General features: G+C 38.0%; 1 protein-coding gene across 2 annotated transcripts in view; it reads left to right on the top strand.

The window, feature by feature from the left end:
• The window catches only part of MLIP (muscular LMNA interacting protein), a 104,406-nt gene that overhangs the window by 33,030 nt on the left and 55,037 nt on the right, over positions 1 to 16,339 (top strand). For both annotated transcript variants that reach the window (XM_066314944.1, XM_066314945.1), the window contains exons 2-3: positions 10,761 to 10,919; positions 12,889 to 13,257. In XM_066314944.1, coding sequence (XP_066171041.1) covers positions 10,761 to 10,919; positions 12,889 to 13,257 — 528 coding nt within the window. The remainder of the gene's footprint in view (positions 1 to 10,760; positions 10,920 to 12,888; positions 13,258 to 16,339) is intronic.

Raw genomic sequence — 16,339 nt, forward strand, 5'->3', positions numbered from 1 at the left:
AAACTCTTTATAACACTGACAGGATTTTCCTTAAATTTGGAAGACTCTTTAGAAGCCTGACATTAGTAGCGTATTTGGTCATGAAGTGTTTTCTCACTACCCAGATTTCTTGGCTAAAGAAATTTTGCTTGTTCTTGGTGCAAAATATACAGGCTGCTGTTCTCCTACAGTTCTTCTATTCTTTCTCCTACACTCTAAAATATCTGAGGAATGGTACACGACTGCATTTAGTGAATTATTATGCCAAAGTTTTTTAATGAGACAAAGTCAAGTTTGTATATATATAAAATGTAAAATTATTTAGTAAGTTAAAATAAAGTTATTTAATTGGAACAAGTGTAGCTATTTTTCCCAATAGATAAAGCCATATGAAAAAGACCCTAGCACTGTTAAACATGCAGTGTTCTTGGTATCTGGGAAAGCTCAAGTTAAATGTTTAAAGACAGCTGCTTTTTAATGATTAACACAGAGAAGAAAACAAGATTCTAAGTTTATTATTGTGCCCTCCTGTGAACATGCAGAAGAAGCCAACAGCCATTCAGCTTTATCCTATTGTTTGCTAGTAGCTGAGTGCCAGAATAATTACTCTTTGTAGCCAGCATTCTTCTGGGCCCACACAGACCTACTCAGAAAATAGCTCATTAAAAGGACCTCTCAAAATCCTTGCTGAGAAGGGGAAAATATGACCTCTTCTTCAGTTTTATCACAGACATATTGTTGCTGCTTTTTTAATGTTCATTTTTTATTTATCTTCCAACTGTGCTCTACATACTACCAGCAGCAATCTGCAGAAGGAGGCATCTGAATTATCAGCCCTCTGAGTTTTATTAGTAGGGGACAGGTAAGAATGCTTGTAGATGAGCTTGTATTGATTATTTGTTAAATGCCTGGCACAGTTGACTGTAAAGAGTGCAGCTTCTGATGGGAAGCTTATTGCTGATAATGCAAGATGAAATAATCCATTTCTTAGAGATTAAAATATTAACTGCCTTCCCTTATGTGTGCTTTGTTTAAAAGCTGAAAATTTAGCAGCTGGTATTTCCAAACTACTCTGTGTATCCCTAATGTACCATCTTTGAGAACTCTGTTCTCATCTTTATGGAAAGGAGCTGAGCAATATGGATTAGCTGATATTACAAGACTTTCACTGCTTTCTGCTAGAATGACTGTAGAAAAACAATGGTGACAGACTAACTAGAAGCCCTCAGTCTGGTCATATATAAGTAGATAGAGAATCAGGTTGTAATTTGCCTGTGTTGAAATCTATGACAATATTGCTTTTCTTTTTTCAAAATACCCTTTTCTGATTGATAAAATGTATTGTTAAATTCAGAGGCCAGATGGCTTTTTGAATCTTGAAAAACATATTTGAGAGTATGTCATGATCATTTAGTGAGATAACTCCAAAACATGAAAGATATGCCATTATCTATCCTTGGCGTGTGGGTGGCAGCTGTATGGCCTTTTGAAAATTTAACACAACTCTTTCTTAATATTCTTTGGATCTCTGCTCCAAGAATATAGTTCCTCAGCAGTACCAGTGCCCAGACACAAGTTATAGCAGTTTGGGAAAGGAGATATCTATTGAAAATTGATTCCTATTTTAAAATTATAGCAGAGTCCAAACATAGGAAAGAATTTTACAGAATCTGTGCTGCCAGAACCAAATCACATTTAGTTTACTGTCCTACTACTAGATCCACTGCTTTTAAATGAAAATTTATTTTCCAGTTAAACAAAACTTGTTGAAACCATTTTAACACTCAAATTACCTTACTTTTTACAGTTTTAAAAAAGAAAATATTTTAATAAACTAAACTGGAAAGTGCATCAAAAACTTGAAAGTACTTTTAACAAGTTTTGTTTAGCTGAGAGCAGACAACAGTAATAAAACAGGAAAATTAGAGGAAAAAGAAACTTTTAGGAAATCAGAAAATCAAAATGAGGAGGCAGCTGTCAGTGGAGATATGCATGTAGTAGCTGCCAGTCGTGTATGAGCATATCACTGCATTTTGGTGTTTTGATGAGAGCAGATGGAGCTGGTTGGTTGTATCAGGAGGTAATGACAGGATCTGTTAACCTGGGGCGTGGGAATGAGCACATTAAATCTTACAGAGGTAGCCGCAGTCCCTGAGTGGGGGATGTTGGAAAGTGTCCTGTATTCTCTCCTGGAAAGAATTTTCTTTGCTGGGAGTGTTGGCAGTGAGAATGAATTTGAACCTGGAACTGTAGCTCTTCAGGTCTGAGGACAATTTTTCTTAGAGTAAATGCTACAATTAGCAGGTGACTATGGTACAAAGGGCTGTGGTTGTTCATTTCTTCCTGTCAGACTTGGATGACTGGGGTGTTCACACTGTGTTGAAGTGTTTTGGATAGAGTTATACCCGGGGAAACACCGAGAAAACGATGTTGTGAAACAAATGATGTTGTGTTTGCCAAAATATTGCTAAAGTGTTCTTGCTAACAGCAGGCTTGCCCAGAACTACTGAGAGCTCTGACATCCAGCATATCCTCATAAGGGTCCATGAGGAATTTCACACACAACTGTTAACCTGGAGAAGTTTGAAGTGTAACTCATCTGCTAAAGTGGGGCTGTACCAGTCCTCCTACAGTTGCATGTAAGCAAACCAGCAAGACAGTGCCTCAAAACTTCTTTTTCCAAAAAAACCTTTTTTTTTTTTTTTTTTTTTTTTTAACAGTTTTTTCTAAACTGTGCCTTGCACAGGTGGGAAATGCACAATCTCATCTGCTGCATCCAAATCACCACCAAATCTCAAGGGTGGTGAGACGAGATACCTTGTGCAACTTACGTAAGCTAGTGAAACACGTACAGAGATGAAAAAAATGTAGTTACTCTAATTGAAAAATTAGCAGTCTAATCACAGAGTTATGATGTTGTTAATTCCCTTTTCCCTGACAGGAACAAGTTGAAGGAAGCATTTCTCAAAAACAACATTTTAATGAACCCTTTTTCTATTCAAAATATTATCATTAAGAGAATGAGGCTGTTGTTATTAAAACAGATAATTATTCACATAGTGTGTTTGATTACTCAAGCAGCTTTCTCAAGCCCTCATGTACTAACTCATGGCCAGCCCTTCAGGACAGCAGAAGGAGAAGGCTCTACTTCTATGCCTTTGGCTTCTAAGAGAGTGACATGTATGTGTAATCCTGCAGTCTTTGTGTGTGTACAGCAGATGTAGCTGTCTTGGGTGGGGTTCTACTTGTTCATTGCTGATTGCAGTGTGCTCTGGTGGTCTTGGGCTGACACTTGGTATTCTGAATTTATCATTTATTTTGTATTCAACTAGACCACTAATCCCCTGAGTTTATCCATTCAGGAAAGACTTTTGTGCACTACACTCACACCCTCTTTTCAATCTGTTTTCTCCTAGCACCTCCTCATTATATTGTTCACCCAAGAGCAAACAAACTCTCACATACATGGGACATATTATGATGTAGTATAGGTACAGACATACTCATGCTTGAAGTACAAACAGTATTGCAGCTCATTCCCAACGATAACACAGTAGAAAGTAACCTAGACAACTTTCTCATTTCTACCACTTTTATTTTCTATGCATTATTATGGAAGCTGCCTGCATCTCCAGTTGTTTGCAGGAAGGTGGATGATGTTGGTGGTGGGGCTTACCATGGGCTTTGGGCCCACTTGAAGCTACTTTACTGTCTTTGTTAACAGTTTACTTGTTCCTCTTTCATCGGCCAGCACATCCTATATCTAAATTTGATGGTGTTTGATGTTTTTTGTATGGCAGATACTGGTTCTTTGCTTCCTCTGTTATTCTTGATACCAGCACACAAGGTTGAATTCCTGCAGTGAGTATCATTATTAATGATTTGTACTTGTAACCCTAGGGCTCCTGTTCCACACTTGCATTTTCAAGGCTTCTGCTATTGTCTTGTGCTTGTACTTTCGGGAGCACCTTTTAAAATCCCTTGTTTTCATTCAACAGCTTTCAAGCTATGATAGCATGACTGACATGTAGTATTAGCACATATGTATCCTTTTTCTGGAGTCACTCTGTGGTTAATCCATTGTACAGAATTAATGGTCTGCTAGGAGACTATCTCAGTTGGTTAAAGCATATGCAAAGAATGGCAGGGTTCAATTGGGTTCAATCCCTAGCAACTCACTTAGGAGTTGGACTCGTTGATCCTTCTGAGTCCCTTCCGACTCAGACTATTCTGTCATTCTGTCAATAAGAGGGTGTAGTTTTCAACACATGCAGAGATATGTGCAGGCACAGTTGTGATGCTGGGCACCACCTTCTCCCAAAATGTATTGCTTGCAACAATGTCACTGGTGTGTTACCAAACTTGCTCTAGAATGGGTTTTTGAAAGGAGAATGGCAGAGATGCTCACCTATGCTGGCAGCACCACTGGGCTTGATTCTCCTCTGGTGCCACAGGCAGGACTGACAGCGCTCAGTGTGTGGCGGTGGAACCTCAGCCTCAGCTCTGTGGGGAGGGAACTGCTCTGGCTGGAATCCCTGTGGCCCTCAATGTCTCAGACATTTTGTGACATCAAAAGGCAAATGCCTGATACTTTAAAATTGAAGTTCTTGCTAGCATCATCCCACAAGACTGATGTCTTGGCTCTGACAGAAGTAAGTAGGGATTTATTTATCCTCCTAGTGCTTAATTTGAAAACTGCACCCTCTTATTGATAGGCACAGCTTTTGGGAAAGACAGTGAGAGGAATGGCGTCATATAGAATAAAGAGAACGTGCTTCAAGGTTTCTGTGAGGGTGACAGCAGCATTTTGGGACTCTTACAGGGATGAAATTGCAAGAAACTCTTACAGGAAAAAGAATAAATCCTAAGTTTCAATTTCTTATTGAGTAATCAAAATGGAATTGCTCGAAAATAGACTGGAAAATTAGATGTGTTTTGCATCACTGCTATAATAATGTGACTAACCAGTGCACCAGCCTTTTTTATTGGGCAGAGATGTCATGACATTGCATAAGCATATATTATGTATGTCAGTTTTTAAATATATCTGTTAATGGGCTAGTGTGGGTGTTCTACATATGAAGGCATAAGGTTATTCTATGTATGAAGTCCTATGGCCTTGTAAGGACTCCAGTTTCGAGGCAGTTATTTTTCTTTATCTACAGTCTCACATTTCCCAAGGAGTCTTCTGACAATGAACAATATAAAAATATTTGAGAAGCAGTCCATGTGCATGTTAGACAGCACCACCTTTTTATTTTGTTTTGATTTAAAAAAAAAAATTATTTTGCAATCAGCCTTCAAACTTTTTCAGTCCACTTTTGTCAGTCCTTGACTGCCTCTATGGAAGGCAAGATGGCATGTGTAGCCACACTAGTGCAAAATCAGCAGCAATATTTCAGCTTAATTTCTGGCTGATCTACACAGCAAAATGAACATAGGACAGCCAGAAGGAAGTGGTGATTACCTGCTGAGGGAGAAGCTGGGGGCAGTCTGGGTATGGGACTGCCTAACTGTGGTTTTGTGCATGGGTGATGGACTAGAGCAGCTTGGGGTGTTACATCACAGTGTTTTAACTTGGGAGATGTTGCTTCTTGGGAAGTTTCAGAGACTGGAAGCAAATAAGGGGTTTAAGGGTGTCAGCAATACTATAAATATGATTTAAAGACCCAGGTTATCTTAGGATCTAATATTTTACAACCATTTAGTTACACTGCATTTAATTAAGCCAAGTAAGCATAACAGGCAAGTTATTTTACTTGCTGTAAAAAAAAAAAAAAAAGAGGAAATTAAACATTATTTTTACTTACTTTCCATCAAACTTAGCTGCATATGTGTAGGGCAGTATCAGAGAGCAATTACAGTTGTATAAAGTCTGCTGGGCTGAAGAGCTAATTAAAACAATGTTTGAAAAAAACCCACTTAATCTGAATGACCTCTTGCATTTTCAATAATAGATTAAATTTTTTTTTTACTATTATTCATTTGCTTTTTCCAGTGATTTACAGACATCACACGTTCATTTTCAAAAGATACTTGTGTGCATTTGAGTATGTGTTGATATAATGAAAGAAGCACAAATGATTTGCTGAATGTGATAGCATGGGCACATCATAAAGCTTGGGGAAGCTTCTGGACCACAGCTATCCTTGGGAACTTTGGAACAAACTTCATCTTGACTGTAATTTCGTTCTGGACTTTTGGAATGGGTTCAGCTTTTTCCTCTGAAATTTCACAGAGAGAAAGTTGATGTTCAGATGATCATCTCCTGCTGTTTGTAGAAGGTTTTAGAAAAGCCAGAGTTAATATTACACAATAAACAGCTAATCCATATTAGGTTATTGTGATGGCTATATTAAGTCCGGATATGAAGATTCTTACATCTCATTAACTGATAATTCCATCTGACTAGATCTTTTTTTTTTTTCCTCAAGGAGGAGACAATGTCTCTGAGGTTTGATTTTAGTCTGAACATAGAAAAGGAGTTTAAGGAGAGGTTACAGAATCTGGGCTGTGTATTTGGATGGCCCCTCTCCCTGACTGGCTGAATGGTGTTAGCTGTGCTCTCTCTGACTGTCAGAGGTATATTTATCACTCAGGAATTGTGAGCATGTTAATTTGTGCTCTGACCAAAACGATGCTTCAGTCAACATGTTTCTATTTCATGATGTACACACTTGTTATTTTGCTGTTATTTACTCATACTTTCCTTTTCGGTCCTTTAAACAAATAAATATTTTCAAATGAAGAAGTAGATGTTTCAAGAATGAGGTTTTCTCAGGGTGTTGTTTTATTAATGGAATGACTTACATTAGCAAATCAGTGGAAGAAGTGGTAACGTGAACCAGCATATTGAATTTCACTTTAGCAATCTGTATTCCAGGAGGAAGTTCTGAGAAGCACTCATTGACAATGGAACCTCAATTTAAATTACAAAATAAGCAGTATGCTGAATGCATATAGAGCATATGAGAGATTAAATGGAAGTGTTCGCTTGTGTTCATAAGGTAACCAAGACAATAAAAATGGGCTCTACAAGTAAGGACTACAGAAGTTGTGGTAATGAAAGCAATAATTAATATAATTTAAGTTACTATCCCCAGGGCAGCTGTAAATTGATGGCATTAATTATAATTATAATACAACAAACCTGTTTGTAAATTGATGACATAGGAGTTCATGGAAGTCATCTAGAACAAATTTTTTGTTTTGAAGCTTTTTGGCAATATATTATGCAGCTGCCAATAGCCACCAATGGATATTCAAAGGTTATTTGTATTAAACTCTGTAATTTGTATTCTTCAAAGAACTAATTAATGCGAAGGCTGCATTATAAACAATCAGCTATTATAAACAATCAGTTATTATACACAATCAATTATTTTATGGGCATAAGATTGATGATATAAAATAAACCAGAATTCCTTAGTATTGAATTCAATAGATGTCACATTTGGTATTTTTTTTGTATTTTTCTGCCGCTGTGACTGTATTGATTCAAGTGAATTCCAGCAGCAGGGAATGTATAGAATTGAATTACCTCTGCTGTTACTACTGATTATGGAGAAAAGATGATAAGTTTCATCTATTTTTAATATATATTTTAATTTTGAATTTTAAGCTTTTTCCTTTATTGTTTACCTCTACATATCAGAATGGCTATCAGTAGATGTAATGAAGTGCTGGAAGTCCATTTCTTTTCAGTTCTTCAGGGTTATTAATATCAGCCAGAGAGAGAGAGAGATAGTAAATTAGATGAGTATATGAAAAAAGGTGCAAAAATATTTTTTCTATCTTAAGAAAGGAAGTAGTATGTAACAGTTCTTTTTGCTTCACATTGTTAAATTAAAATTTAAAATATCAAAGTATTTTACTTATTTAAAAAAATCTATAAAATGAAAATAAGCACTTAAAAAATTAAAGCAAGAAATATTTCTCTTTTGTTTTCCACCAGTCTTGACTGGTTAGTCATGTGATATTTGCTTCTTTAGGTTTCTGTGAAGCAGCTTAGATTGCATGACCAGTTTTACCAGCTGGATATTCCTGTTTCTCGATTGCCATGACTGAAACTAAGAGGAGCACAGTCCTGTCACTGCTTAGTGAAGTCTCTAGCAACTTAAAACTGCCTGAAATGCAGTGATTTTATTTGCTTATGTATGCTTTCTAAACTCCAAGAAAATAATATGCACTAGGGGAATATAAATAATGCCATGACTTAATGGTGCCTCCCATCTGAAAAGAACCTCGTTTGTCCATTTTTATTTATTTTCCAATCATAGTTTTTGCTTGCAAGCAGTTTGGGTGGTTATTTCCACAATATCTTTAGGCCAAATACAGCAAGATTTCTTTGTGTGTTCTGTAATTTTTCCACCAAAGCAATGAAATTAGAAGTGCATGGTAAGACACATACAAAATCAGGTGATGTCATGATATCTCCATTACTATGCAACAGCCTGAAGCCTCTAGTCTGATTTCTTGTTTGTATTTTCTCATTACAAATATGCAGATAAAATAGTGCGAGTTTAGCAGTGCTGCCACACTATATTGGAAGTTGCCATAAATTGTTTGGATTTACTATTTGCACACTTATTCCATCTCTTCCTTTTTCTTTTATAAGGAATGTTTTGCTCTCTGACACAAAAATGTCCAGTGATACAGAACAGCTGCTGCCAAGTGTCAAAATAAGAGCATGACTAGAGGGTGAGGTAGAGGAGGAAAAGGTTTTTAAAATCAACCAAGGTAGCCAAAGTCACCAGCTACACTTCCTAATTAGATAGAGAAGATGAAAGTAAAACTCAGGTCTTCAGGACAGCAAAGGCCATCTCTAGCTGATTTTAGTGTAGACCCAGGTACTGTGTGAGACTGCAGTGAATTGTGTCACCTGTACAGAAATCACTAATGCTACTGTGTTGGGTGCTCCTGCCTGTGTGCAGGTAATCCTGCAGCTTGAAGGCACCTTTGGGTGCAGCAGGTGCTCGGCTGGGGGCTGTGTCCCTGGCTGGGTTGTAGGGATTGGCAGCTGCTCGCTGGAGAGTACTCAAGGACTGATGGTACTCTGCTGGCTTTTATCAGGTGCAAGGACTAACTGTTTAATGTGCTGGCTAATATTTAAAAATGGTGTTTTTCTTTTATGAAAAGCAATGATCAGACTCAAGTACCTTAGCTTCTGAGAGAAGGATAGAGCTGTTGTGTCTCCTTCGCATAAAATAACAACCCAAGCTCCTGGCATGGTACAGCATTCAGCTGTTACTCTTTCACTGTTGATTCAGGCTGTGCATGATATATTTCACTGCTTGGTCACTTGTGTGAAATGGAGGGGGGAGTAAAAGTAGGAGAGCACCTCGTACCTGCACACCTGGATGTGTCTGAGAGAGCACAGTTCTTCCAAAATGTAGAGGAAGGACCAGTTGACAGCATTTCTACAATAACCTGCCTCTGTTTTGCCCAGGCAGTCCAGGAGGCAGCTGTTAGTAGATGTAACTAATCTTTGCCTGGAGATTTTTAAAACTGGAAATCTGTGTCCATCATTTTAATGTTCCAGCCACAAGATGATCAAGTAATGTAAGCCATAATTCCACTCTGTTCCATAATTGCTATTTACTTATGGATGCAAATTACAAAGAAGCATAATGAAGTCATAGCTCTTCAATTTGTTTCACTTTAAACAAGCAAGCAAGCAAGAAAAAAAATAAAGGAGCTGAAGCAATAGTCCTCTTGTCCTGTATGATTCAATACAGTTCAAGCCTCTGCATATTAGGGTTCATTGAAAAGACAATTAACAGTCATAAGATTTACATCAGATGATATAACAAAGGAAAAATCAATGTACTCCATAGCTTTGGATCAGAATAAAGAATTTTTACGCTGAAAAGTAGTGGGAAAGCCAGCGTGTCAGGTTCAGTGGTTTGGGGTGTGGTTCCCTCTATTTACCTTGTGAAGGCACGTGCAGTTCCTCTTCCTAATAGCTGACAAAGCAACTGAGAGTTTCGTGATGATACAAACTTCTTTTCCTTGTTCCTATCCTGTGAAGGGGATTCAATTTATTTGAGAGCACTGTGATAAAATAGAACATTTAGATGAAATTGTCTTTGTTTAGTCTCTTTTGTCTTTGGTGCATTCAGGCCCTATATCCACAGACTTACTGAGGTAGGGCAACAGGGAGAGGAGAAATAAGCAGACAGACAAGCAATTAATTGGTATATGTGGCTGGAAAGCCCAAAGAAAATGGAGAAGATGCTTAAATCACAATTTATTTCAGATATTGCTCAGAATTAGCTGCATTTGCGGTAGAAAATGTGACTTTTTTTTTTTTTTTTTTTTTTTTTTTTTAGCAAAGGTTTTTCCGATTTGGTTTTTGTTAAGCAAATACTCTAGGAGCTAATTTTCCCAGATACACTGGTATAATTGAATTGTTGTCCTACTAAAGTGGAGTTAAAGAAAGATAAAAAGAGCCTTGAAATGGATTGAATATGCTTTTCTGATTTTGTTATGGAAAATTGAAAGAATAGCAAGCTATCAAACAAAAGTTTTCCTGTCTGCTGTGCCACACCACTAGAATATAGAGAATGTTGATAAGTATAACCAAGGCAGTATTTTTTATGTTTAATAAGGCTTTAATATACAAGTAGCCAATTAAAAAATTCCACCAAAACAATGACCAGTAGAGTTAATAACAGATATGTAAGTTATGTAGATTAATTATTTCATATTATTCATATTATCTCAACTCTGATAAAAATATTTATTTGGATAAAAAGTTGAACTAATTTTGTGTTTTTTAGGTATCTTCTCAAGAATCTGGAACCAAACCATTGGCCTTCACATTTGTACCATCCATTGGACAACTTCCAACCCATTTTGAGGTTGTGGATATCTCTAAGTTCCTTGTGACGATTCCAGAGGAACCAGAGGATCTGAGCAACCAAAAAATTGTAAATAAGGTAGATTTTTTTTTTTTTTGCATTACTTTTTCCACTTCTTCAAAAGATAAAGAAAATTTTATTCTGAGCACAGCTGAACTGAAGCTCTTTCCCTTGAATGGTTTCTTGGCCTGTGCTTGGTTTAATTACCAAGATGTGGAATCATTGTTCAAGAGAAAGCTCAACAGCTTGCTTTGCCTTTGGCAGACTTTATGTTGTAAGGAAACCCTTGATCATCCTAATTTTGTCCTCTGTCAGTCATACAATGGCAGATGAGGGGGATTCCTTCCAGATCTTCATGACAGCAAGGGTGGTGTGCAAGGAATGTTATCACACGGAAATTGACCAGGAGTTGTTCACTGGATCTTGGTTTCAGCAAATGCTTCCAGAAAGGTGCCAATTCCTTTCATAGCTGCATAGTAATGCATCAAAGGGGAAGTGAGCTTTTGATTTTTGAAAACTTGTCCCTGTGATTTCCTGCAACAGTGAAGCCAGCAGCACAACATTACTGGCTCTCCTTCCTTTAGTCAGTCCTTTGTTTGTCATTTCTTTCCTGCCTCACAAAACTTAATGCTCTTTTAGTTTATTCCATGCTGCTTGAAAGGCTACCACAGTCCTCAGGTTAATATTAATGCTTATGGCAATTCTGCTTTTGTGTAACAGCTCCTTCCCTGGGATATTGCCGGGGCTGCAGGTCTGGGTACTTTTCCACGTAATAAACCTTTCACAGGAGTTCACAGCCATCTGACCTGAAGATGTTCCAGCATTTCATTGTCCTATCTGTCGAAAAAGGGTTTAGGTCTGGAAAAAAGGATGGATGTAGTTGAAGAGACATCCACTGGACTATTATCCCAAGGCAGTTTAACTCATTAGTTGCATTCAGAGCTGCTCAGTATTGGTTTTGTTGTAAGTAATGCCCAAGGTAAAGCAGAATTAGGTCTTCCTGTCATCCATCCCCATGTGTTTCTCTTTAAACAGAGGAAACTTTTCTGGCAATTGATGCAGTTGTGAGGCCTTCATAGCACAGATTAGTCCCTCTACTAAAATGTCTGGAACTTGAACAATATTTCAACAACCAACATCAGATAATCAAAATAACACTGTCAAAGTCATAATGGTGATATCCCTCTTTGTGGTCCAAAATTTTTTCAGAGAACTGAACTCCAAGACTCATGGAGCTGCAAGTGAAGTGGAAATTTGTAATTACTATGTTCCTCAAGCAGCATTCAAATATGAGCCCCATCTGGAGGCTTCTTCTTGCAGTACAAAATATTTCTATTAATTTACCTGATTCTTCCTCTGAGGAAAATATGATTTACAATAGCAGTTTCTATAATGAATGATTTAATTATATGTGTGACAAATGTGCAGTCTGCACTATTCCTGCTTTCTTCTAAAGCATGCTTGAGAAGTGACATACTGGATCTGGAAATTGCAGAAAATACGAAGAACAATTGTGGTCTGTGCTGTGAAGCTTGAACATACAGCAAAGCTCTCTGACCTCTGCATCTGTTTGCTCTCTTCAGAGAATGCCTTGTCTTAAGGGCCTTTGTTTCTTCATTAATATGTATAGGTTTTGTCCCAGATTTGTCTGTCGGACTCCTGTGAGGAGCATTGTGTGCTCTGTGGATCCCGCGGTCAGGATGCCTTCCCATCATGTCTGGTGTAGTGTGGTCTGACAGCTCATTTGGCTTCACTGCACTCTCCTTCTGGGTTCCTGGCTGTGTCTCGGGCCCTCGCTGTGCTCAGAGCCTCCTTTTGCTCTGTGAGTTGCTGGGGAGGCACCCCCTCTGCATTGGCTGGGGGCTGGAAGATGGGACGCCCTGGGGAAGTGGCTTCTGCTGTGTACTCATGCCTAAGTCCTTCATTTGCCTACTGCACTTTTGGTAGTGTAGAGACAGCCACTACCTAAAGCCAAAATTGCTTCACATTTTGGGGAACACAAATAAAATGCAGTTAATTGGGATCTTTTTCCTTGTATCTTTTGCAGTCTGACGCAGTCTCTGATGAGCTGGTCTTAAAGAGTGGGGCCAAACAAGACTGTGTGTCTACTGTCTGTACAGACAGCACTCGAACGGCTTTGCAGTCCCTGAGGTGTCATTCAAGCAAAGGAGAAATGCAGGAGAATGACCTTTTTAAGGCTGAGTTTATCCTGATTACGGATTCTGGTGATGAAGATGAAGTAGCTGCTGCCTCCAACAACATTCATCAGCCTTCCAATGGCTACAGTCCCATCAGTGCTCAGCTGCTGACCACATCTCATGTTCCACCTGGCACTGGGGCAGGGAAACCTCCTGGCGATGGGCACCTTCCAGGTGTTGCACTTTCCCACAGCACTACTGATCCACAAAAACATCAGGTAACAAGCTCCTTAGAGATAACCTTTGCTTTCTAAACTTTTCAGGATGTGGAGTCAGTTTGTACAGCAGCTTGGTCAATTTCCTCTTTGATTAACATTTTCATTGACCATTTCTGTAACATTTGAACCATAAGGAGGTGGTCCAACCTTTCCGACTTGCTGCCTCTCCATATGATTCTGGTGAATGTGTGGAGCAGATGAGGCAGATATATTCTTTCCTTTAAGAGCAGCTCATCATGATAGCAAGTTAATCAGATGTTAGATTCCTAGCTAGTCTAAATTGGGTAAGGTAATTGAAATCAGTGGAACCTTGAGATCATTTGAATTATTAGCATCAGACTTCCTGGACCTAGATTCCTTTTTCTCCTTGTCACCTCTTGCAGTCATTTATGCAAGAGAAAAGGGCTGTAAAAATCCTATTATTCTGATTGTTGGTTGGTACACCTGACTTTGCACAGATGTAAAGAACTAATGAGGATGACATTTCTATTTAATGTGGATCTTTATAGGTGCATTTATTGACTTATTAAATTCTCAGTTCTCCCTGGGGCATTTCCAAAAAGAGTCTTTGAAATGGTTTCATTCACAGAGTTTCATTTACAAAATGCATCAGTCCAAACTACTGCATGAAAAGTTAATGGCTCCCATCTTGGGAAGAACACTTATATATATTGAAGGGTGTATATGCAATGGAAAATTCCACCTTTAGCAAAATACCAATATCATTTTCACATGAAATAAATTCAAGTATTTCCTTTGACCTTGACTGGGTTACCATCACTTGAAAATGCAATTCTTCATTGATAATTTAAAAACAAATATTAAGCATGGCTACTTTGTTTCGGAAAATTAATAGGATTTCCTATCTTGTGTTGAAATACTTTTGCCACTCAATTTTCCATCAAATTCAGTGTTAATTTTTGATTGAAGACATTGCAAATAAGAAATCCACTCTGGTTTGGGATTAACAGCAGTTTGAAATGTTTGTTTCTTCCGAGAAAATTCCAGTAAAGTTAGTGAGAATTTTCCATGAGGAAGATTAGTCATAGCTAAGCATACATAGAGGAAGCAGCCTGTAAGAGAATACTTGTCGTGAGGAAATAAAAATTTACTTTAGCAATATTCAGACTTACTTGGGTATTTTTTTAAAAAGCTTTTACAGAAAATGGGTGAATTTTGGAATACTATATAGAAGAGTTCCTATTTTGGATCTTACTTAAGCTTCTGGTGACTTGAGAAGTTAGAGGGGTTTGGCTAATGAGGTCACAGAAAGATTGCATGGAACAAGAAATTAAGCCCAACTCTGCTAACTATTCAACCGAACAGGAAGAGAGGCAGTATGTAATATGGGTAATTGCATATCTTGTCGTAATTCTTTACTCACAAGTTTTCAAGACTGTACATTCTCAGTCTTCATTATCTCAGTATCTTTAGCCATCTCTATTGCTTCATAAAAAGATGTTTTTACTGAGTTGCCTTTTACTGTTGTTCTGGTTCCAAGGTGTTTCCTTAGGCATAATTCTTTCTGACTTGTTATCTAATGAAGGATCATCACCTCTGAAATGAAGGGCAAAGTACAAAAAGATTAAAGAGATGCATGGTTTATTTGTCGGTATATTTCCTTTTTCCAACGGATTCCATATATGGGCTACCTTTTCAGTTCTTGGATTGTAAGGGCAGTATCATGTCCCTTTAAAGAGTTATTGCATATAACATTATGTTAACTTAAAAGCATAATTAGATGATGAGTTTCCTGTCAGACGGGAAAAAAAGCAAGGACCAGTATTGGGAACCATTGTGTTGCAGAAGAGATCACTCTAACTGACCCAGAGGCTTTGTTCAGCTTCATTAACTTCTGACTTTGCTTAAAGAGAAGGAAAAAGGGAAAGCATTTAAAAAAAAAGACTTCTGTTCTGTGAGACATAGAGGTCCTGACCGAGGTTGGAAAATGCCAGGCTATATTCAAAGTCTGAAAAAAAAAATCTGTTATTCTGGTCACATTTGGAACGTTTTGTAAATAGTTTAATATTTATATATTGTATTGCAGAGTTTTGTTGTTGTTATTGTTGTTGTTGTTGTTGTTCTTGTTGTTTATGTTAGAGAGAGTCTAGCCATGCAAGAGAGAGTCAGACTGACTCTTGATTTTGGAAATTTACCCTTTGGGTTGAACGGGATGTCTGCTTTTCTGAATGTCAGGGAATGAGCCCAACTTGGAGAAGTTTCTTCACTCGATGTGGGGAGTCAGTAGCTGGAAGGATTTTTAGTTAGTCAGAGTCACTTGGCGTTTCTCTGTCCATTGATTGTCATCTAGTTTGGCTTTTCCAGACAAATAAGTCAGGAGTCCCTACAAACTCCTGCCATTGCTTTGAGAGAATGCAATTCCTTGTTGGGAGAAACTGGACTGTTCTAAGTAGCATTTATATTAATTTGGTCTCAGTTCACAGTCTGATTTACTGTGTTGTCTCCAGGGATTTTTTCAAGTTTTCTGCAGTTTCCAGTGTTTGCTTCCTACTCTCTGGTTCTTAGGTTGCAGTATTTGTAGGCAATTTGTTTAATTTTTTCCTATCTATAAGCAGATTCTACTGAGATCAAGGCATGATTGACGGGGCCCAGGATCAGGTCTAAATTGAAGACATGATTCACTCAGACATGATTTCTGCCTTTTGGGCTCTCAGTTTGCATATTTTTTCCCTTTTACTGTTTGACCACCACATCTTTCAGGATCTTGCAGGTATAACTAACCACATCTTTTGTGCCCTTCCAAAAGAATGTGACCTCACCAGAATGACCATTTGCCTTATGTTCAGCTCGGTTCTGCCATTTCAAATGTCCTGAAGATCTCCTGGGCAAGGCTCAATACTAGTATTATGTCCACTTTGATAATTCTGGAATGATTAACTACAAGGCACCAAGATATTTTTCAAGTGACTTTATCCCTTTGTGCTAATGTAACCTTACCACCTATTTCAACTTTCTTTATGCATTTTTGGGACACGCATATCTGAAGTGCTCACAAGAAGAGAAAAAGGCTTGCAGTTGAATCACAGACCAAAGAAACACAAATCTACTTTGGTCACTCACT

Source organism: Sylvia atricapilla, chromosome 3 (assembly GCF_009819655.1).
Source record: "Sylvia atricapilla isolate bSylAtr1 chromosome 3, bSylAtr1.pri, whole genome shotgun sequence".
Lineage (NCBI taxonomy): Eukaryota > Metazoa > Chordata > Aves > Passeriformes > Sylviidae > Sylvia > Sylvia atricapilla.